This window comes from Montipora capricornis, chromosome 6, assembly GCF_036669925.1.
Source record: "Montipora capricornis isolate CH-2021 chromosome 6, ASM3666992v2, whole genome shotgun sequence".
Taxonomy (NCBI): Eukaryota; Metazoa; Cnidaria; class Anthozoa; order Scleractinia; family Acroporidae; genus Montipora; species Montipora capricornis.
The window spans coordinates 4,359,593-4,384,136 of NC_090888.1; the positions used below are offsets into that span (position 1 = coordinate 4,359,593).

At 38.1% G+C, this 24,544-nt stretch overlaps 2 protein-coding genes across 4 annotated transcripts in view; both read left to right on the top strand.

Moving 5' to 3' along the window:
* The first annotated feature begins 4,388 nt into the window (after positions 1 to 4,388).
* On the top strand, positions 4,389 to 12,826 carry LOC138054613 (uncharacterized). 2 transcript variants are annotated; one of them, XM_068901111.1, is made up of 5 exons: positions 4,389 to 4,520; positions 10,048 to 10,248; positions 11,073 to 11,346; positions 11,668 to 11,820; positions 12,239 to 12,826. In XM_068901111.1, exons 2-5 carry the CDS (start codon positions 10,052 to 10,054, stop codon positions 12,566 to 12,568), a joined length of 954 nt encoding a protein of 317 aa, XP_068757212.1. In that variant the 5' UTR covers positions 4,389 to 4,520; positions 10,048 to 10,051; the 3' UTR covers positions 12,569 to 12,826. The 2 variants fall into 2 exon arrangements, with proteins under 2 accessions (XP_068757212.1, XP_068757213.1); XM_068901112.1 differs by having other exon boundaries at positions 4,393 to 4,516.
* Positions 12,827 to 14,879: 2,053 nt separating this feature from the next.
* Positions 14,880 to 24,544, top strand: part of LOC138051242 (uncharacterized) — a 12,666-nt gene continuing 3,001 nt past the window's right edge. The window contains exons 1-3 of one of the 2 annotated variants that reach the window (XM_068897404.1): positions 14,880 to 15,106; positions 22,133 to 22,278; positions 23,468 to 23,544. In XM_068897404.1, the coding sequence (XP_068753505.1) occupies positions 15,066 to 15,106; positions 22,133 to 22,278; positions 23,468 to 23,544 (264 nt within the window). In that variant the 5' untranslated portion in view covers positions 14,880 to 15,065. Of the gene's footprint in view, positions 15,107 to 19,549; positions 19,713 to 22,132; positions 22,279 to 23,467; positions 23,545 to 24,544 lie in introns of those variants that run through there. The other variant, XM_068897405.1, reaches the window with a different exon arrangement.

Sequence of the window (24,544 nt, forward strand, 5' to 3'; positions counted from 1 at the left end):
TCTGGCTGAAAATTTCGAAAAGCTAAGTTTTGATCCCACTAATTTTCGGATCACTAGACTTTCAGCTAGGAAATCCGAACAGATGAAAAATTTTTAGGGGATAAAAATATGCCTATATCTAACGTTTAAATACCAAAATACGTTTAACAATGCTATGTTTAAGTGGTTTTGAACTATATTCTCGTTGGATGCCCCTGAATTACTCGGCTCAACCATGAAACTGGTTGACTTCTTTCACGGTTCGAAAACGTCACTTATGACAAATCGCAGTCTTTTAAATCGGCACCGTAACACGACAACTGTTTCCTATTTTTGAATACTTTCAAAAGGATACAATAAAGATAGCCTTAAGTTGGGAAAAAGAGGAACTGGAGAAAGACAGCTTATGCTGACACTTCACTTAAAGACGGACCGGACATTCCGCATGATGTTTGAAAAGGCCAGTGAAAGATCGGATGAATTTGGAGGAGGTATGCATGTTTGTGGAATCCGAAGAAGTGGTCCACGTAGTCAATACATGTAATGATATGATGCTAAGATATGTTCGGAAAATACAAAGTGGCGGTTCTTCTACGTACATTGCAACATGAAAACATAAAGGGAAACTATTGACAATGTTTTAACAAATTGAAGCCAATTAGCAACATTAACAGTTATTTTAAGAACTTCAAAGTTTGCGTTGTTGACGACCTCAACTGAGTCGGGCCTAATTTAAGAAATGGGACGGGTAGATTTCCCTTCTTAAAAAGCAATAAAAATTAGAGAATTCCTTCTGGAAAGAAAACATCCAAACTTGTAATCCGCCGCTAGACATTCATGGCATGTCGGCTTGATTGTCGCCGTTCCTCAGGCTAAACAATGCAAATTAAATGGAAACTGAGAAGAAGTTTGCAGCATTAAAGAAACAAAATAGAACGTTTTGAACAATAAGGCAGTAGACATTAAATCCTCGACCTCTGACGGCGCTGAGTCAGTAGATTCGCCTGGAAAATGGCGATGCAGGCGCAAATCTCCTTGCACCTGTTTAAAAATTAGGAGCGGAGTAAACAACTAACTAACGCAATCCCTCATATGGATAACGAATATTACGTTTCTGGAAAGACAGAAAAGATTCTCGGACGTATTTCACAAATCAGTCTTTTCTATCTCCGAAGGAAGGCATGAAACCTTTCCGTTGTTTTGCTTTTTCTTCTCTGACTAGAAATCGTGGTCAAAGGTTAGCTTTTCAGAATGAGCAGATCTTAGTTTAACGTATGTCTTTTCCGCCCAAAATTTTATCTCGTTGTTTACCAAAAATTGGTGAAATTAACGGATTCCCCTTGGAAGTATTTTAAGGAAGATATATTGCGAAATCCTGTGGTGCTACTCTTTCTGACAATTGACTTGACAAGGAGTGAGATCAAAACACCACATACTGATAGTTTGTTTTTCAAACCTTCGTAGAAACATATTGACGTAATTTCGTCAAAATTCGGGAACATAAACCAACATACATTTAACATTCTCTCACGGTCGATATTTGTATCACTTATCTTGAGACATGAGCAGGTACAGTTGTTCAACTAGACAAAGTTCTCTAAATGATTTGCAGCACTGAGACCTGCGTTTACCTTTGTTTTCAGAGAATGTCACAGAATAGACCGGAAAAGTATTTCACCGTAACTTACTCTCCTAAAGACATTTCAAAAATATACAAAAGAAAAGAAGAAAAAGTGTGAAAAGGGGCCTTTATCGCAAAGTAAACAAATGACATTTTACTTCTCCAATTTCTTAAAATGTTTGGTGACTTGTTCCACCTATAGGGACGCTTTATCCAACTCGTCATTAAACAACTTCAAGTTTGATTTGTACAAACGAAGAGATGAGGGAACACCATTTACAGATACAAATTTAGCTCCCGAGATCAAATGATTTAAAATATCCCAAAGTAAGATATCTAAGGCTGTGCATTTTATTTTACATTGATAAGGCATAGCATAATCACACATCGCATATGTATTACGAACGGTAGTAACACCAGAACTTTTTTGCAATAAATGATATAAACACTGTTTTGAGAAAATCAACGATCTTTGCCAAACTTAACATCACATGTTTTTGGAATAGCTTACAATCCATCTCCTGCGGAGCGGACTAGACAGTAAAACAACTGAATAGGTAAAAGCTTATTAGTTTAATCTGCAAACAAATGATCAACACGAATATACATAAAATGACATTAGTTCCTGAGTCAAAATAAGCACACTTTAATGACTGAGAAAACAACTCGGTGTAAATATTGAGTTGAACTTTCCGGGAAAAAAACTAAACAGTTTTATTGCTCGCATTAGTCTCCTGTATCATGTTGTACCAGGGCGGTAAAAAACGACAGTAGCATTCTTTCCTTTGTTTTGTAGTAAAAGACAAATCGACCTATAGTAAGGACCCCTTTCAGCAAACTGTTGAGTGAAAATTTGGCGCCGACTGAGGGAGTACTCGAGTCCTGTTGGAATCCATTCCAAAGAAATGGTCTCAGATTGGAAAACCTTAGTTATTTCATTCATCTTATACTGAACTAGGGAAACAACAGTGTCAATGCACCTCTTTGATGTTTTGCAATTTACAAATCAAGGTTTTTATTAGGAATATCATCATTCATGCTGGCAGATTCCTTCACTACCGAATCCAACTGAGTGGACTGCCATGCGGGAGGTCGAGAGTTCGACACCGGGCGGACACTCGGGAGAAAGTGCTGCCTTTGTAATGACATCTACAAAGGGTTATACTCTCTATTCTTCTCGGATAAGGACGATAAACCATAGACCCGTCCCGTCTTCAATATTCACAACCTGTGCAACGTAAGGGAACCCCGCGATGCATACAGTCACTATTAGCAAACTGATTTACAATATTTTACGGTGCCTTTCATTCCAACTCGTAATATCGATCATAACTATACTTGACGCTCGTTATAAATTACTGCGCAATCGTCAGATAATGGCCAGCTAATTGGTTGAAATGGGCTGGACAGTTGCACTTTCAAAAGGAATCTTTTTTGTTGTTCAGATATAAAGGGGCTGGATTTACACTGTCGGATATGTAGATCATATGTACTAAATACAATATGAGCGACCGTATTGTATCGGATATACAATATTTTATATCCGATACAATACAGGCGCGAATATTGTATTGTGCTTATGAAATGTCAGCATTTAAGTGTTAATGTACACTACGTATTTTTGGTGATTCAAGACATTTTAACCGTGAAAATTGAAAGAAACAATTATGTAAATGAAGAGAAAGCTGTATCAGAAATACAGATATTGATTAATAAAACATTTCTTTTGTTTTCCCATCATGAATTATTAATGAGTTTTATAAATAAATATACGTATGTGTGTGTGTGGAGTAACTGCTAAACAGAATAGATTTATCGAGAAACTGTTCCCTGATCGTTTTGTTGTTTTGTTATTATTGCATATGCAGAGCTAAGACGCAAGAGGCGTTTTGTTCCAACCGAGGTTATGATAAGTCTTTACAACTCTTTTACTTTGCTGCACTTAGAATACTGCAGTCCTCTCTTACCAGGTGTGGGCAACGTGAAAGCAAGTCGTCTTGAGGACGCTAACTTTTACATCTTGAGGTCTATTTTAGATTACGGTAAAAGTATCTCATATCATGAACAACTTGGGATTGTGAACATGAAAACTCTAGAACATAGGAGAATATGCAGTTCGCTTTTGTTACTTCATAAATTTTTATTCTGCATCGGACCTACGTATATCCGTGACTTTTTCTAGTTTTAAAGACTCAAATTATAACTTACGAGGTAGTGGTGTTAACCTTAGTATGCCAAGTTTTAACCTTAACTGGATGAAGAACACTTTCACTTACAAAACGGCTGAAATCTGGAGCTCACTTGAAGTCGACGTAAGAAAAGAAAATCTATCCACGTTTGCCAAGTCGATTAAGAACAAATCATTTTAATTCCACCTTTACATTGTATAGCAGACATTTTAACCGTTATACTGTGTCATTTGAAGTTACCTATTTTATTTTTTACTATTTTTTATATACATATTTAAACCTCGTTGTTAAATAGACGTACGTACAAATACATACGTGCATGTATTCTTTTAAAAAAATGTTAGCACGTACGTATTTTGGACGAGCTTTTTATCTCACTGGACGCTACGTGGGTAAATAAACGATTGACTGATTTGATTACCGCCATGACAGTTGTCGGCAAAAAGGCATTAAAAACCCCTATTGAAAAGAATAAAAATTTGAAAAGCAAATGAGGTGAAGAATTCTATAATTGCATTCAATCATTTTTGCATTACGGAAAATAACTGTTTTAACAGTGTTTTGTTATTTTTGTTTCTTTTTCACTAATGCTTCAAGAGGTATTTTTGACTACGCAACGTGCAGTATAAAAAAGCACTCCGCCTTCTGATTTGCGACGGAATCAAAGCTGCAGCAGCTATCTCCGCGCTTAGCTGGTTGAAAAGGAAAGGATCAAGTGAAGATAATCGTAGGTAGTTTTGTCAGTTTAATAGTACAGTTTTTGAGTTTTATTTTATGTTATTCGAATGAATGTGATAGCCTGTATATGGCCATTTAATTCAGCGAAGTGTAACTTAGACTGAAGTTTGCAACAATTATTTTACTCCCAAAACTGTCTTGAAGTGAGCATCTGTTCCTTCAACCGAAGTAGATGAATGCTCTCCTTTGCTTTTGACTCTTTGACGCTGTTTCTCGACCCTGATATACTAGAAGTCGCTAAAATAAAAATGAAGTGACAAGTCTCTAAAGAAAGAAACAATTCGCTCCTATAGTGGTTAAGTTGCCTTTATCAACTCGATCGTTTGAAAGAATTCAAAATTACTTGGGACACAGCTTATTAATTAAGCTTAAAACTGAACTCTATTTAAATTCTACCCCTTAACTTTCAGTTCTGATCGCACCAGTTCGGTCCCAATTACGAAATACGTCACGTTCAAACTCACGGTAAATTTGAACAAACAAAAGAATCATTATTTTGCGTCCAGTTAGTTTATCATGAGAAAGTTATAAAACCTCATTACAGGACGGCGACCTCAATGACTAATGCAACCGCTTTTCGTGGTTGCAGATTGACCAAAAAACTAAACTAAAGACCGCCCCGAGAAAACTGGAAGAAATTCTAGGGAAAAACCGAGTCGAGCCATCTGGAAGACTTATTTTTGGCATCTCGTCTGATTCGTTGGTCTCGGTTTTGAAACCCCACGTCTCAGTTATCTTGACGCACGTTTTAAAAGCAATATATTGACGGAATTTCGATAAAATTCGGCAACACAAAGCGACATCCATTTTTGGTTTCGTAAATTGGTGCGCGTAATGTATAACGTGAGATTGAATGTGAGTTAATTAAAAATGATTAACTCTTAGGAAACACACAAATTGTGATTGGTTAAGTACTCACGACAAACATGCATAATTCTGGACTCCTTGTTGTATCGGCTCGAGTCTATTCTCTGAGTTATTCGAAGTTGCCGTTGAATACTAAAAACTAGTTTACCTAAATGGTAGAAATGCTACCGAGGGGAAGGAAAATGATCAGTTATGGTTGCGGTAATTTAATGACCGTTTGTGCAGGGACGGTGCAAAACGGGAACCCTGAACTGGACCTCCTTTTGGACTCCACTCGAGACAAAATAGAGAACAATAGATGGTTTTCACAGTGACGTCATCAAATTCTAACATCAAAATCGCAAGGTCTTCTGAATTTTTGTCTAAAGGAGGTTGAAGATGTTCAAGTTCCGTGACGTCTTTTGTTTCGAAAATATAGCATTTGCCATTTTGCTTGATACCATGATACAAGGCTATTTGGCTGAAAAAAAGTTTATCCCTAGGAATTTCAACAGTTTAAGCCTTTTAAGTACATTAGGAGATGTGTTCATACACATGTATTTTATTTCATGAGCGAAAAGTAAGCGCTTTCATCGCAAAGTGAACTTCAGATGTTTTCCGTTGATTACAGGCCGCCACATTTGTGGACCACCCAGAGTCTCCATATAAAACTCTAAAAAGTGGCGTGAAACGCTTCGACAAATAACTCAGAAACGATGTACCGCACAGGCCTGAGAATTGGAGAGGTGGTTAAAACATTTGTTTCCTACAACATTCCAAGTTCTTGGGCTTTTTCATTAAACTATTTTGAATTTGTTGTTTTGTTAATTTGCGTGACAGTGAAACTATCTATAGTTTGAGGATACGAGGGGCGAAATGAAAAACAGAGCAGGATCTGATGATCATATCGCGCATCTTAATTCCCCCATTCGCGCATAACCACAATTCCTTGCGCCTTCGACGACAATTCCTTGAGTTTGGAAGAAAAATGTGTTCTTCTCCCGATTAGAGAGCTGCCTCGCTCGTTCGCTTCAGGCTCATTCACCGCGGCGGCAATAATAAGGATAGTACGCGCACTCTCATTAATCAATAGAAGTGTTTAGATGAGAGTATGTAAACACAGCTGTGATATCCGATCACGAATTTTGATTGGTTATGCCTTGTCACAAGCACATTTTGATAGGCTGGTATGAAAACATGAGCGTGAATCAGGAAAATCTGTTTCAATCAGGAAGTAAAAAAAACCTAGCATTTTCCTTCTTCAGTTGAATTATTATTCATGAGAAACATTTTATAAAAGCAATAGAGGACTTTTTTCCGTGTTTACATAGCCTCATCTAAACACTCGGGGAGTTGGGATAATTCTCGACAGTTACGCACATTGCACGATTTCAGTGATGCATTTCCATTCATTCGGTCATTAAATGTCCACCAGCTGGCGCAGCGGGCTCCGTGCATAGTGAGCTTTAGCAACGATGACGGAAACGGCAACGAGAACATCGTCTAAGAACATAAATTCGCGTTATGGCAATCACTTCACGACTATTCCACGCATTTCAATATGACAAAGGTGTTTCAGTCCCTCAGGAATGAAACTGTTATGAGCGGCGCTTAATTTAGGGGAGAAAATGAAAATTTATCCTCAAGTGCTGACGTTCTTCATAAAACCTCAAATTTGCCTATTTCACGTTGTTGTTTTGCTGACGACGGCAAAGAAATGGACCAAAGTGAAAAACGCACGTGCAGGGCGTGCAAAGCTATTGTTTTTGTCCACTTAATTATGCAAGTTTGTAACGTTCTCGTTGCCATCGCCGTTGTATTTGCTAAAGTTCCCTCTTATCAACAGCGGAGACGGCGACGAAAAACGTCACCGGAAAACGTACGTCTGCACTACCAACGTGGGGGAGTTATCTTAACGATAAATTGGTACGAGTGGTTTCAAAACTTGAATGCTTGCGTGGCCGTTACAACCTCAAATTTGGTGTGTTCACTTCTTTGTGAAGCAGAGCTCCGCAAAACAAAAGCTGGAATGCGGGTTGACTCTGTGCGATAAACTGCAAAAATTGCAGAACAGGGGGGCAAGGGTTATCACCAAGAGTAGTTACGACGTGAGTGCTAACCATCTTCTTACCTCACTCCGCCAGGACAATCTCGCTAAGCGTCGGAAAAAGCTTAAAGCCATCCTAATGTTTAAAATATTAAATGGTCTTGCTCCAGATTATCTACAGGACCTGTTTTCAATTCGCACCACAAAATATAATGTCAGGAATTTAGAAATGAAGCTTAATTTGGCCAAACCAAACACCAATTATCTCAAAAAAAGTTTTAGCTACAGTGCGGCCTCACTATGGACAACTTACCCAACAATTTACGTTCGATCGAATCAGTTAGATCTTTTAAAAAAGAAGTGAATCGATTTTATGACAATGAGGGTTAGGCTCCCACACGGCAACCTTGTAAAACAATATTTTTATTACTGTAGTAATTAAGTACTAAATTTTATTGTACTATAGCTATTGTATTCTTACTGAAGGTTTTACCGTGTTTAAAATAAAGCATGTATGTATGTATGTATGTATGTATGTATGTATGTATGTATGTAAAGACGATTATTTGTCCTCTTTTATCAGACTTAGTAGTTCTTAAAAGGTCGCTTAGCGAGTGATAACCGGAAATCGCGTGAAAACAGTTACTTGTCTAACTCGCTAATAAAGTTAAGCGAGTCGGCACCCTTCAGTGGAATTCTCAATAAATATAAGCCACCGAACTAGGTAGCTTAAGCGAGTTGGCAATTACGTTCGAATAAAAGAGGAGTAACTTGCGGTTATTCAAATCGGAAATACAACAAGCGTGCTATTTTTATTATTTTTAGAATTGTATTGGAACGTGCTCTCTCCTTATTTAATATGGAGTTTAAGATCTACGACGCGAAGGTACTGCGCAAACGTCATTTAAAATTGCAAGTTCAGGTTTATTAATGTCTTTCGTCATTATGTCGGTTTGTCTAACTTAACCACAGGCAGCCCAAGCTCGGTGTACGATTTATAGACTTTGTATGGGAAAATATACTTTGAACTTGTAAATGATAAAGTAAGCTGTAAATGTAGAAATAAACTTCACTTACCTCTACGTACAATTTATCCTCTTTTTTTCTGTGCAATTGGAGGGCAAACTGTCTCCGCTTTAGACAGGTTTGTAGGTTTCGAATTTTTGGGATGTCGTTAGTTGTCATTTCCCCTCATAAAGAGAAGAAAGCCTGGTGACTCGCGGCAATCTGGTACCACAAATTGCTCTCGCATCACAAAGCAACGGTCGGAATCGCCATAAAAACACTGCAGCCTTAAGGCCAGATAAATTTCCTACCACATAAACTCCATTCCGGGACCATACAGTGATTTTTGGCGGATAAATTCCAAATAGTGTTCGGCTTTCTATAATCTTCTCATGCGCTCAGCTCGATGTGTGGCTACGGACGTTATAGCTTGATGGCGATCATATTACATTCTTCACTCTCGTTGGCCAATTTGAAACATTATCCACGCGTTATAATTAGACTGCCAATGAGAGTGCAGAATGTAATATGATCGCCATCAAGCTATAACAGCCCATCTAGCTGAGCGCATGGGAAGATTATAGAAAGCCGAACATTAGTTGGAATTTATCCTCCAAAAATTGCTGTGCAGTTCCGGAATGGAGTTGATGTGATAGGAAATTTATCTGGGCTGTGGTGTTTTTATGGCGATTCGGGCCATTGCTTTATGATGCGAAAGCAATTTGTGGGACGAGATCGCGCCGCGAGTCACCAGCCTTTCTTCTCTTACTTTCTCTTTATGAGGGAAAATGACACTTACGACATCGCAAAAATTCAAAAGCTACAAACCCGTCTAAAACGGAGACAGTTTGTCCTCCAATTGCACAGAAAAGACGAGGACAACTGTACGTAGAGGTAAGTGAAGTTTATTTCTACATTAACAGCTTACTTTATCATTTACAAGCTCAAAGTATATTTTCCCATACAAAGTCTATAAAGCGTACACCGAGCTTGGGCTGCCTGTGACTTAACTAGCGCAACTTTCCAGAAACTAAATTAGGATGCGCGGTGTTGAAGCTACGACAGAAAATTCACATTCGCAGCCTTGTGTAAAACTTGAAAATTGGTCATTTTACGTCGCAGATTTGCCGAAAACGTAAAAAGAAATGTACAAAAATTAAAAAAGGCACATGCTGTGCGAGCAAGCAAAATTGTGACGTTTTCTTTGCCGTCGCGTCGTAGATCTTAAACTTCCTAATCTTACCAGTAAAAACACGTATCCTTTTAAATTCCCTTAACGAAGTCTGCAAACAAAGCACTTTCGGGAATGTTAAGCGAGACAACGGCTGTCGTGAAAACACAGCTAGTGTATACTAAACACTAGCTACCTTGATAGTACATATTAGCTAAAACAGTATATCCACGTACCACTCACAGGCCACCTCCACTTCGGTGAATAGTTGTTAATTATTATTGTTTCGGGGCATTGTCGTCGCCGTAGCCTTCGTAGTTTCTTAGTTAATTTCCGTAATTACCGAGGAAGTAAAAGACTTCTATCCTGGTTTTGCATGATGTTGAAACAAGCAACTTCATTTCATTCATTTCAGCATAAATTAAATGGGCTTTCGGCCTTATCTTTTCAGGGAAATGTCCACGAAGCTTGATGTTGTGTTGGCTCTTATGTTGTTGCTTCTGGTCGTGGATGGGTCAAACGGGACCTTTTGTGACCAGGGGCCTCCAGGGAGATACTGTTTTAAGGACCTCAGGGGATGGTACGAATGCACGATTGATAGCAGAACCCAACAAATGACTGAAAAAAAGCACAATTGTCCACCGAATACAAGGTGAGTTATCTATCTCTAGCAAAGGAAACTCAACAGGAATCACATTGAAACCATCCTCAACCGAGTGCAAATTTAAGTTGCGCATGTGTGTAGAGAGACATTGGCAACAATTACAACGAAGAGGTTGAAAACAAACATTAGCGCGGTCTTGACTGTCAGTTTTGCGATCATTATTTCAAGATGTTCTTGTTGGGCTATAAATGTTAGCGGAGCACCCCACAGCTTGATTCATAAGTTCTCGCTGAAAAAAAGACCGACTATTGTAATTTTGGTCAAAACCTTACATTTAGTAATTTCACGCGGTAGTTTTGCTGCGTGCGGGAGGGAATTGTACTGCGTGCCGTTCGTGCAGCACGTGTTTTCTTCATCATCATCCGTGTTGAATTGAGTTTGAATCGATTTGATGTTGAATGAGTCTAAAAGCTTTTGACATTTGCTTCGACAACAATTCAACATTTCTTTTTTTATCCCGAATGTTAAAGTTGAAGGCGTTTAACCCCCCGGCTGCCTGTTGACATTCACAAACTTTCGTTGCGGGAAACTAAAACCAAGAAACCAGACTCTTCCGACCAATTTTACGGCTTCAACTCTATTGAACATTTTCTAGAGCACAAGAAATAGCGAATCGATGTTTACTAAAAGTTTAAATCAGTTTTAATTTGATTAAACCGGCTTTCAAAAATCTTTCCACATTTTACCCTTTTCAGCAATGTTGAACGACCTGTTCAAACGCACCCAGCATTTGAATCAATAAAGTGACGAATGCGAGTCCAAGCAAATATTGAAACCCGTTTAAATGGGTCTTCTTTACATGTACGTTTCAGGTGCCAGTGTTTTTACGGTCCAAAGTGTCCCAGCTCTGTGAATGATCCTTGTGGCAGCTATTCCCTGCCTCCACCTTTTCCAGGGGTGTTTTCTACATTCTACACACAGATTGTGAAAATTTGCGATAACAAAGGATGCACAAACCATACAAACATTGGCGAGCTTCTGCAAGATGCCAAAGCCGGCTTGCAGCGTCATGATAAAATAGGATTGAGTTGGGAGACAACCTTTATATTTCCCTTCACTTATATTGAAAACAGATACTTCCTCCAGGTATGTAAGAGCTTTAGATCTAAGTACAAGTACGACCACGAGTCAGTCGGGTTTTGTTGTTCACCCCTTTCTCGTTCTCCCAGACCTCGATTTTTATGTTTGGTTCTTTCCGATGATAATTCGGGGATTCTCGCTCGGAAAAAAATCCGAGTGTGTTTCACAGGCCCTCTCGCATTGGTATAGTAAAGAAGATGATAGTAAATTTTAATCCCGGGACGGAAAGGAATGAAGGGATGCCTTTTTGAAAATTCGGAGTACTTCTTCGGAGTCACCTAAAAAAGTACATCCCTTTAATCTCTTTCTTAAAATTTGTTTTATTAGTTCAATGCAGCGTGGTTTAACAGAAACTGCAGCGTGAATTCTCGTGCAAGCTTTCCTCGCTTTGAAGTACCATCGTACTTTACTTGTGACAATAAAGGAGGCACTTTCAAGGTGTGTTCTTGGCAATCGGGAGGACACAGTAAGACGGGAAAGGTAAGCTGCTACTAATATATAGTATGCCTAAAGATCCATTCTTGAGGAAATTTACTCAGTTTACTCACTTCGACAAAAACGCAATAGACAGAAATAAAATAGACATTGGAACAGAGGAAGCTTTCAGTCGAGAGCCAAAAAAGCAAAGACATTACTATGGCTAATCATAAAATCCCTAGACAACGAAATGGACCAATCATAAAGCAAAGCTAGTCGATACATGGGAACGTTACCCAAAGTTTCCAGGCAACTTTTTGAGTGCTATTGAAACAACAAGGCGAGCGTAAATGACTTCCATGGAGACAGTGAATAAAAGGTTCATCGGCTAAGTGACTGAGTCGATGCTGTTTAAGCGTTCTTTTTCAAATGTCTTATACCAGTTTCATCGATGTTGTTTTATATGTTCTCTCCTGTCTAGGTGACTATAGAGAAATGGCTGCTGTACGATTTACCCGATGGTCGCTATGTTCCATACTATCACGAAGTTGAAATTCGCCTAACGCCTTCCAGCAACAAAACCACTTTCTATGAAACCATGTATGCCTCGTTCTTTCCAGATTTCCTGGATCCCAGTCAGCTGTCAATGCCCTCCTTTTGCGCTCGTGATGTCACAGGCTACCCAGTCGCAACACCTGAGACGAAGCATATGGTCAATCCACCAAAGATAGAACCCGAGATGCTGGAAGAAATAAAGTCACACGGCATCGCCGGATTCTTTAAAAAACTAGGCTTAAACGACAAGGAATAGCGAGCTAAAAAAAGACCAGAGCGACGAATTTCGAGGAGTCGTTCTTGTTTCTTTCTGTAGTTAATTTAGATTCTGAATGCGTTTCGTGCCGAGCATGAAGCTTTGTCGAAAAAAAAAATAATAAGGAATTGCCATTGATCATTTTCATTCTCGAGAGAAGCGGTGGTCATATTGTGTTAAAGGATCTGACGTAAAAAGAGCTTTGCCGGAAAAAAATTGTATTCTTGATATTTACTCAAAATAAACTGCAATACAAAATTTTGCTTTTCAAAGTCAGGAGAAGATACAGCATTTTACCCCTGAAGACCCTTCCACTTATTCTTTTCGAGTTTCTGATATTTTTCAAAAGTAAGCTAACTTTTTTCGTGCGGTTCTTGCTCTGAAGAGATCAGAAATCGTGAGCTGACACGTGTGGACAAGCGACGACTCTCAAGGACGCGGTGAAAACGGTTTGAAAACGAATTCGCATGTCATTTTTAGTCCTAATTCCATAGGCATAAAATTATTTCTTTACAGTTTCTTAGCAAGTTTACTGTAGAGTCTTCTCAAGCCAGGTGTTTTTCAAACTCTTTTGAAAAGGATGTTGTTTTTGCATTTTACTCATGTCCTTACTGAGTATGACAATCGAACAGCTCGCTTTTCTGGTCAAACGTGTTTTGCCACCACCCCCCCCCCCCCCCCCCCAATCGAAAGAAACGGCCTAGGGAAGCTTTGCATACTTCGCCGACATCGATTTCGTTAACTTTGTTTGGAACGCTAAAGTGTTACGAGTGTTAGAAAAAAAGGGTACTTGGACGCGTAGAAGTGAAAAATTTATTTCAAACAAAAAACGTATATTTTTCGTCATTAGGACTAAAACACTTCAGTGCGCTATTTAATTATATTAGTCGCTGTCTTTTTCTCAAACATCGTGGCTCGCCTTGAAATAACACCCCACAGTTATAAACTTTATATTCATGTCTTAATCAAGAAAGTAAAAATAATACAGGGAAGTTAAAAAAGCTTTCATGAAAAATACAAAGAGAGGACTGAGAAACAAAGAAAAATTTACACTGGAATCTCACAAATAAGAAGTTCCTTTTTTAAAAAAGAAAGCGTCTTTTATACAAAATTAAAGGCCGACTAGTTTGGTTCTGTTATCTTGAATTACGAGAAAGTAAACTTAGATGATTAATGATTAATTAAACGAAAATGCCGAACATGATTATTTGTGAATGAAAACCTTCCAAGACTTTAAACATTTTAAACAGTGGAATATGTAAATATCTTTTAATATTTCGTTTGTCTCATTAATTAAGTGTAGAAGCTGGCTTTGTGAAATGTTAGTCGCACATGCAAGCATTTCTGTATAGAGGCTGTATAGTAAATTATTTATAGGGAGGGAATTATTTACCTTTCTCATAGCTCGAAAACAGACGGCATTGCGGGTTTTTGCGCCACGTTATCATTTTCATACTTGACCATATATAAATATTTTTTTCTTTATCACTAGCCTTCTGATGTTCTGAATTAACTATGGTGAACTTATAAAACATGTTCTTTGTCTTAAAATGCATGTGTGTCGATATAAAAGACAATTTGTTCCTCTAACGAATCGTTTTAAATCTTGTGGAACATTTCATTTAACATTCTATAAAAGAAATCATAACAAGCAAACTGCTTATTTGGGAATGACTTAACTCCGAATTTCACCATAAATAATCAATTTGCCCGACCTTTTAAACGAGGCTTTATAAAAAATTCAATGATTTTGATAAACTGAGATGCTGATTTTAAAAGCATTTCTTTTAAATAATTTTATAAAGTGCTTAATTGAAACGTGACGTTGCGTTCAAGAGTTGCGCTCAAGGGGGGGAAATGCACTTTGCATCCTTTGTTTATCGTGAAATAACAAATTATAAGGCATTTCTTGCTGCTAAATATTGCGTAATTATTTGGGCACTGCTGAGGAAGCCGTACTCTTCGTGCTGCGCCTATTCTCTGTCTCGTATATTAAATTTTAAAACTATTTTCGAGCAACCATACCGTCGATTAATATTAACAATCTCCTTGGAACGCCATAGGCTAGCACTAACGATTAAGCCAAAACAATCTTTCTCAAAAACCCATTCCTGCCCGTTGTAGACTTTTAAACTCAGTGGGCTTTCCCGTCGACAAAAGTTTTGACCTTTCGTGCATTCTCTGAAAAAAGGAACACTTCTTTTAGATTCTGAGAGTGTTACATATCGGAACAACAAAGGTATTTTGTGACGTAAATGAAAGGCTGACCCCTGGAAACCCTCGGCTTATAAATATGGAACAGCTCAATTGCTGGTAAGTCAAACAATGAAAAGAAAGAACGAGACAATTTTGCAACTTCTAGGGAGTCTCATAGCTTATTTGGTCGTGACAAGCGAAAAAAGCGGTTCTTTGAACAATGAAGATGTTCCGGTTTTCGCATCAAGGATTCAAAAGCCAGATCTAACAAATAGGAGAAGACCGCTTATGAGAAAGGGCAATGGAGCATAGCTCACGAAGTTCGTCGGTGGGGCAACAACGGTATTTATTTCGTCCTTGTGTTGGGTATGCTAGAGGAGTGATATTTCAGTTAAGCTTTTAATTCTTCATTAGCGTATATCATCGTATCGTCAAAAATACCTATTGTGGATTAAACAGAGTTCGTAGCAAAAAACGGTTTCATGCAACGTAGAAGAAGTATGGCTAAACAATATTTTAAACTCGAAACCAGCTAAGATAACCAAGGTTGTACAGTCGGGTAACCTTTTGAACAGGAAATGTGATCATTTTTTCCTCAACATACATCTAATAAATTCTAGCGTGATTCTTTTCCTCTAAAATCAGCTGCTTAAATAATTTATCACTGGTATTTTGTGCGAAGGTCTTATATCCAATTTATCAGAGAGAAATTTCATTTGAAAATAGGAATAATTAAACCTCTCCAGTGTCCTTTTGAAATAACCAGGTATGGCTGCTCAATAGCCATGATATATTTCGATAGCCTGAGCGCAATAACTGCTGCAGCTTTCTAAATGAGAAATATTAGAAATAACTTGAAAATGGCCCCAAAAAGCCCCTTGTGGGCGTGGTCAATAAAGATCATTAATGACAAGGGATTATGCATCATGCGAACCTCGGGCTCATCGTTTCACGATCACATGCGCATGTAGATCCCAGTTATCGAAGCTTTTGCTGTTTTGATCGCACGCAGAGGAGGAATGAACAGTATCCCAGACGTCTTTTCGGCATCTCGTCCCAACGGGAATAGCAGAATGGCACGCTCGGTTGATGAAATACACGACCTTCTTCGTGATTTAATTCGTAGGTTTTGTCGATTATAATGGTGAGCAATTTGTGCCTGTCTGTACTTCATCACTTTGTATTTAATTTCTGATATTTATTCATCAAGACTCACGGAAAACTAAGATCCTACGCAACCGTTCTTTGTGTGGTCACGCAACGCTCATCACCACACAAACTCACCACACAAATGGCACGCTCGGTTGATGAAATACACGACCTTCTTCGTGATTTAATTCGTAGGTTTTGTCGATTATAATGGTGAGCAATTTGTGCCTGTCTGTACTTCATCACTTTGTATTTAATTTCTGATATTTATTCATCAAGACTCACGGAAGACTAGTATCCTACGCAACCGTTCTTTGTGTGGTCACGCAACGCTCATTACCACACAAACTCACCACACAAACAAGTTTGTGTGGGGAGGAGCGTTGCGTGACCACACAAAGAACGGCTGCGTGGGAGACTAACGAAAGACTACTTGTATTCTGATAATTCAAAATACGGTTGTTTTACAGTGTGATTACTGACCCGAAGAGAGATCATAAATAAAGTCATTTGTACCGTTTTGATATGGATTCGTGTTGTTTCCAAATATGAACTTCACTCATGCAGATCGACGGTGAAGAGATATTTTGGCAGAGAAGAACCCAGAAGGACCCGCATTTTCTCGTACTTACGGAGTCGAAGATTTTATCAAAATACGCTAGTTTACGGAACTTGTGATCAGGCATTTTTGACTATTTCAATCGCACAAACGCGGATTTCAGATTTAACTCACAGGTGATTATACAAAATCGCGCGCTTTCATTGGCTCGCTATCTCGGATTATCAGCCGATAATCACCTCGACGGACAAAATGGCTGCCAGTAGTCGTTTTGCCACTGTAAGTGAAGATGATTTCGCGTTAAAATGTTTTTTTTTCTCTTTTTTGAAATAATCACGTGTGTATTTATACTAAAACAATTATTCGCCTCAGGCTCAGTGATTATCGGTGAATATTCATCTCGACTTCGTCTCGGTGAATATTCACCGATAATCACTTTGCCTTCGGCGAATAATTGTTAATTAATTCGAACCAGCAAGGGAGACGTGCACATCCAGAGGATCGACTCTCAACAACATCGGGTATTACGCATCGTCGCCTTTCGCTCAAGAATTCGATATAGCTCTCATGAGCTTCTCTACACACGTAAAATCATTCAACTTGACACCATATTTTTCTTCCGACACGCAATGAAATTATAACAAATATGCTTCTCTAAGAGCCGAAACCTTGAAACCAAGGTCTGTTTGTAAACACAACAATCTCGGCGTTATGACTGGAAGATGCTGATTACGTCACGATTTCAGTTGATAATATAAAAGGAAACGCCTTGCATTATGGGATACTAATTATTCTTCCTCCGGATCGCACGTTTGCTTTCACATAGAACGACATAAAAACAAAGTAGGAACTTTAATTTATACTTTACGAAAGACTGAACAGCATAAAGCAGCAACAGAAAAGAGCAGTTCAGTATAATTCACTAAGAATAGCAGTATCTTTCTGTTATCAGCATTCATGTTTTTGGAAGCGATGTGATTACTCTGTCAAACAGGGACTCTTTTTTAGGGTATCACTTTTTTCCGATCTAAACACAGTCCCTGCAGCTCGCTTGAATGACTGCATTGGTTTGTGAATATTGGACACTGATGACAGTTCTATCCAAGCAGCACGAATCCTGTGTGGATATCGATCTTAATGTTATGACGAATGCCAACTGTTTATTTGTAGAAAACATATGGCTTATGATGACAATGCAATTTTTCTTTATAGAGACGTTGAGGCTGTGCTTAACCAAATTTTTAAGAACATATTAAGAACATTCGTCACGCTGAGACTTTACTAAGAACCTTTTTATTTGCTCATTTGTATTTTAAATGAAAGCGTATAGTAAAGGTTAACTAAATGTAAATTAACCCAAATACGTAAGGACATACTTTGCATTACATAACGATGGTTTTCTCAGTTTAAATATGCAGTTGTTAACCCTTTAACACACAAACTAGCCTGAACCACCGGCCAGACTTTAGTATTTTACTCTGTCTAACGCTAGACGATTTTACTCGTCAATTTGGAACCCCCTGGTGTCCATGGCGCAAAGGGAAAGGACACTTTCTTTGGCGTTGAACATTGCCCGTAAAAAAACAAATCTAAAGTGATTCAGCGTTGTCTGTTCTCTTATCTACAACGATATTAGTCATCACAGTTATCAAAATTTGACGGCTGCGCCTCGTGAGTCAACAACATTTTGACCACGAATATCGTTGTCGATAAGAGAAAAGACAACGCTGAACCAATTTCGATTTGTTAATTCCGGCCAAATATGAAAAAATATCGTTGAGGGAATGGTAACCGATGTAAGAAAGTTTTCAGCTTCACATCGCAAAAATATGTAAGAACTCTCAGTCTCAGCTACAAAATTAGACGTTCTTATAAAAAAAATCGTATCACGTGATAGAAAAACATCTTTAGTATTATTTTTAGCCTCAATTTATACCATATATGAAAACATCAGTACCTTAGTTGTCCGACTGGTTATGATTTCGAGTTTACCAAAAACATGATCTTAATCGCCTCTCTCAATAAGCCTTTGGCAATTCAAACCAGAGATAACGGAAGTTGCACCTGCGAGAATACACGGCCAATAAATGAATATTTCATCGTTAGGTATTAAACATGTTTCGATTCTCTAGACACTTGCAACTCCTCTACTAACTATGGTTAAAATTAAAAGTCAACCAGCGAGGGTATACAGAAACAGGAAAACGATTGTAACCAAGGAAGTCAGTCGAAGATTAAAATAACCCTCTAATTTATAACCACATGGCGCTTCTTTCAAATTAACTGTAATTCATAGAAGAAACCTTTTTTCAGCACCAAAATTAAGAAATTGTATACTTTCGGTGGTGAAAGTAGCGCGGGAAGTAGGAAATAATTCAGGGTATTATCATAATTATTTCTTCGACATGCAAGTAACCATGCTGCTGATTTTCGAAAACCGTCGTGAAATTAAAGCAGTATTTCCTGAAACGTAAGCCCAGCTGACGTAATCCGAGCGATCTAAAGATAAACTCGTAAAACAAATACTCTTTTTTTTTTTCTGCAAATTGCCATTCGTGGAATTGTCGCTTACTTTTTTTGGATTTTAGCCTACGTAGTTTACGCGGTGAGACTTGCGTACAGAGCAGACTCTATGTCAAAACATCCATTTTCGCAAGTTATTAACTTACAATGGTTTAACAGACAGAATGAAAATTTTATCTTCCTTAAAAGCAGAAATTCTACTTATTTGTTTTGTGTTGTGTTTTGGTAATATCCTCTCGTCAATCTGATTAGCAATGTAGACGGCCTCAGTTTGATTCGTTTGTATTGAGGATCAGCGTTCGGCCATCTTCTGTTATTGTAACTTGATCTCTCTCTGAATATGGCGGGATAAGGCTTTTGAATTATAAGTACGTTTCATTCAGTGCTCGCGGGGAAAAATGGCAAAGAAATATCATATGGATCTGTACATATTGTCAAAATTTGGACTTTGAAAATAACTCATTTTTTGGCGGAACTGGCGCTAAGTTTAGCACGTTATTACGTCAAACCGAATCTGTCAATTTATGTCATCTGTCACGAGCTTTAAATCGCCCATATAACAACTGGGCTTATTCAAACAAGGCAGCTTGCTAAACTAGGCTGTACCCGGCTATAAAACTCCACTAGGCAAATCGAGGCAAGGTTAATTCATCAAGAAAACTTCAATCCCATATTACACGAAATAAGAAGAATGGTTGTCCATTTTCCTCCATTCAGGTAATTACATTTCATGCATTTCTACGGTAACAGCAACGAGGGCCTCAAACAAAGAATAAGAATTCGCTTTACATTCAAACTCAGTTTAAAAGGAAAAAGTCATTAGAGCTGCAAAACGTCGTTTATATTTGCCTCTATGTGAACATAAATTCAAATTCACTAACTTTTCCTTGTTCGGTTTTTAACACCGTCGTTTCACGTACATAAACAATTGTTTATTAACCATAGTTTTGACCATGTTTTAATAAGTGAAATTGTGCTAAAGTCAACGTATTTTCTTATATTTTTGCAAACTGTATGTTATATGACTGCTTTTAGCAAGGATCATAACTATTAGAAGAAATTTTTGAGATGGAGTTGTCGTGGTTTTATAGGGATTCATAACGCGTCCTTTTTTCATAAGCTCGCTTCAGTCTGGCGACAACCAAATTTTCTTAACTTATGGAAATTAAGCTGTCTTAGTAAAGGGCTGACTACTGAGTGACCAAATAAAGGCTTTATTTGCGTGCAAACTCAACGAAGGCTTAGTACGAGCGAAGATATACAACTTGAGAATGCGCAGGGGGAAAAGGGGAAGTTAATTCGACAGGAAAACAGCTTTAAAACTATGGTAATGGTTACAGACAACAGTTATAAATTAATAATTCATAAGAAACCGCCGACTGCGGATCTCATAGAGTAAAGAAACTCAATACTACTTCGAATGGGCAAAAGCCCGACCATTTAAGGTCATGAAGGCTTTAATTTCGTTCGTTGACGTATAATTGACGTCAAACTTGCCAACATGTTTGTCTTCTGCAATCTCCTTGAGCAAGAACTCTTTTCAGGTTGACGGCTCGTCTTAGCTTCCAAATGAGTAGGTTTGTTCAGCACTTCTCTTTTCAGTAGTGTCTTGCGTATGGAAGTTGCTCGAGATTGTTCCCTTCTCCGACTGATTGTTCCATCATAATGTGACGCTGCATAACCTGCCTTTTTCTCTTTTCTTGGGAGACCTAGGTCTTTCACTGCATTTTACCGACCCTAGACAAGAAATTGTGCTGATTAATCATTCAGGTCTTGTTCTCGACAAAATCAAGAACTCAGCCGATTGCAATTTGAGTAGCTCACCACTTTAATCCGGCTAGACACGTGATTTAAGGGAAACTAAAAACATATATGTTCCATTTTCCCACGGTACATTTACTGACTTTCCCAATTTCAAACTTCAGTGTACTTTGTATTGGTGAAGATGGGATGTCCTTTGCATATTTTTCATTCATTCGTTGTTTACAGCAATTTTACTGTACCGACATATGTTAAAAGGCACGGAATGGTTGCAATTGGTGATGTTTTACCGGATACTAAAACACGAGTATTTTTCATATTTTCTGTATTGAGTTTGACTATAATATTGCTGAAACAAGAGAATGTACGGCTTGCCCCCTCGTTCACTTTTCCCCGCCATTCATCGCCAGTTGTTTGATAAGCGATGGCCGCTTTATGAAATCCTTGCGTTGAAGTTCAGTTTGGTTTTAAAAAAATACAATAAAAATAAAGTAAATGATGGCTAAATAAATAACTAGAAACGAAAACATAAAAACGAAAACCGAGAATGATCTGTCGCAAATTAATAAGTATTGTTTGTTCTTGTAAGAAAAAGGAACCCCCATGCATCCTGTTTCAAATAAAGTTATAATTTCTTAAGTTACATCTTCGCGTCAGCGTTCATATTATCAATACAGGAGCGTAGTACAATCATTGAATACAGCAAAAAACACTTAGTTCTTGAGAAAGATCGACAGAGCAACAATTCTCTAAAACAATTTATGACGCAATCATTTAATGAAGGCTCTCACGTCACTATGGTAACATATTATGTCCGGAAATCACTACAGTAAATGGCTGTTAGCTTAATTTCTGAAGCTGAGAATAATGAACACCAGCAAACAATAACAAATTTGTAGCTTTATTTTCGTGAAATTTACATTATTTTTCAGTCGTCATTCATGATACAGTTATTTTACTTTTTTTTTTTGTTAATAAGGATCGTTTTGGTCTGTTTGCGCACTCTTAGTCTTTGAAACATTTTGCAAAATTTGCCCCAGGAGCTTAAAAATAAACGTTTTTCAATTTTATTTTATTTTATGATGCACCTTTAAAAATGTGCACAGAAACATGCGAGATCGAAAGCATCTGTTGCTATAATAATTTTCGTTTCCATAGCACCCGTGGTACACCTGCGGATTTTTAGGTAGATATAAGGTACCATATAAAGATACCATATATGAATCATCTACCTTGTCGTGTGACCTCACCACTGACCAAGATAATCCTTAGCTCAGAAAACATTGATTGATACTGTAAAGAAAAAATATGTCACTGTCTATATATACATATATATATATCACCTAGGCGTAATATTTTTTTAAATGAATTTGCAGATTGCGAAGCTGGTCATTTGAAGACTGGGCTCAATTTGAGCTCGATACTTTGGAAGATATCTTCAAACGCTCTGACGGTTGGCAAGAAAGATCTGTGAAACCGGCGTTATCTTGTATCCTCGTCCCAGCACTCTGTGCTGTTTACGGTAATGTTACTTTTCGGCAATAAGTTAGAAGAGCATCAAAATACATTATTATGATATGTAACATTAGCCGTTTTTATACTAGAGATGCATTATGCGGCGTCTGGACAAATGCGTTTTTCAGTTTGTTTTTATTTAATAGACTAATTTAGATATATTAAAATTTAGTCCTAAACAAAAGGCATCATCTCGAGGCTTTGGGAAGTAAATTCACACAAATCCTTACGTTTATTCCCCAGAGCCTCGAGATGATGCCTTTTGATTAGGACAGAATTTTAATATCTCGAAATTGGTGTATTCGCCCTGTATCGAGACAAAAGGGAGTTAAAGATCTACGACGCGACGGCAATGGAAACGTCGCAACTTGTGCATATTTAATGAGCAAAAACAATAGCTTTGCACGCTCTGCACATGCAGTTTTCATTTTTTGTACATTTCTTTCACGTTTTCGGCAAATCTGCGACGTGAAATGACCAATTCTCAAGTTTTACGGAGAATTGAATTTTCTGTCGTAGATTCAATAGACCCTATTCCAAAATGGCCGTCATTTAAATATTCTTTTGGTTTTATTCAAATTAGCCCTTGATGCCTCATTCTTGAGCTGAAAATTTAAAAGAATATTTTGCCTTGAACGAGGGATCAAGGTCTAATTTTAATGAAAACAAAAGAATATCTAAATGGCGGCCATTTTGGAATAAGGTGTATACCGCACCTCCTAATTCAGTTCCTGGAAAGTTACACCAGTTTTTACAAGTTAGAGAAGCCGACATAATGACGAAGAAGATTAATAAACCTGAATTAAGTTGCAATTTTAAATGGCGTTTTCGTTACCGTCGCGTCGCAGATCTTAAACTCTCTGAAGTGTCCTCAAAGACGCACTCTGTGAAAGATGTCCTTCAATACTCCATCTCAGTAGACGTATAAATGCTTCTCTCGTTCGTCTTTATACATTACGAATTAAATGAGGAACTAAAAGACGCATTCAAATAAATTGCCCAAAGTCGTCCAGACGCATTTAGTGTCTCTAGTATAAAAACAGCCAATTGACAGCGCTATCAGCAAGGAGAACCAAAAAAAATCTGACATAAAATGTATTTTGTTTTGTTCAAAATTTGACAGTTATATAGCTTCCTGTCGCCCTAACGATTTAATGCGTGCCAACTAAAAGTCTTATGTTTAACTTGAATTGCAGCTGCATATGAAGATGAGAAGCCAATCGAAAGTATCCAAGATGATCATGTGATATGGGACCGACATTATACGCTTAAGGTTCGTAAAAAGACACTAAACCAGAACCACCTTGTACTGCAAGAGAATTTACACGTTACCTTGGTAAATGAAATGATCATGAAGAAACAGCACTGGTTTATTTTACGATATCAGTTTACTCGGAAATACTTGGAAAAAAACTCGGAGTGGTCCTTTGCGGGAGTCGAACCTACGACGTTCCGATTACGATTTCCGAACTAGTAGGTCGTAGTTTGGACTCCTGCATCGAAGGAGCACTCGGAATAGGTCACTCGTTGCAGGTCATTGTTTTAACTTTCAGAAAGTAACCCAAAACCTTCAATTTGGCTAAGTTGGTTTTTAGGCCTAGGGTTAGCCAAATTGAGGGTTTGGGGTTACTTTCTAAAAGGTAAAACAATGACCTGTAACGAGTGACCCGTGAAAAGTGACCAGTGTTTTAGACCCGCCAGACGCACTAAAACCTACTTTACGCAACCAAACGAACGGTAAGTCGGCAGAGCTCTTCTCAGAAGCATTGTCTTTGTTGTTCTCGAAAGTTACGTTTGGACCTCCAGGATTTCCTCCAAAAAATACTTCCTAGTCAGTAATCTCTTACTGATCGGTAAGCTCTCTTAAAAATATTATGGAATTAAACAAGCGTCACTACAAAATACAACTTAGCGCTGTCATAAGAATTTCACCATTATTCCACTTTGTTCACCTCGAACAATACGGTTGCGAACTATCCATAACGGGGTGGGTACGAACAGTTTTAAAGTAATGATCGAAAAATGAATGGTTCATTGTTATGTGCTCGCCTTGTCGTCAAAACCTAAAGTTTGGAGATTTCACGTTGTTGTTTTGTGGAGAACGGAAAACAAATGCACGGACATTCGTGCTCCACGTGCAGCACGAGTATTTTTCCTTTTTTCAGTAACCAATTATATTCTTGCTTTGTGGCGTGGACGTTGCCGTAGAGGTCAATGTTGCTTAAACTCCCTATTATTTTTTCGCGATCGACACCCAGGCAAGGAGATTATCT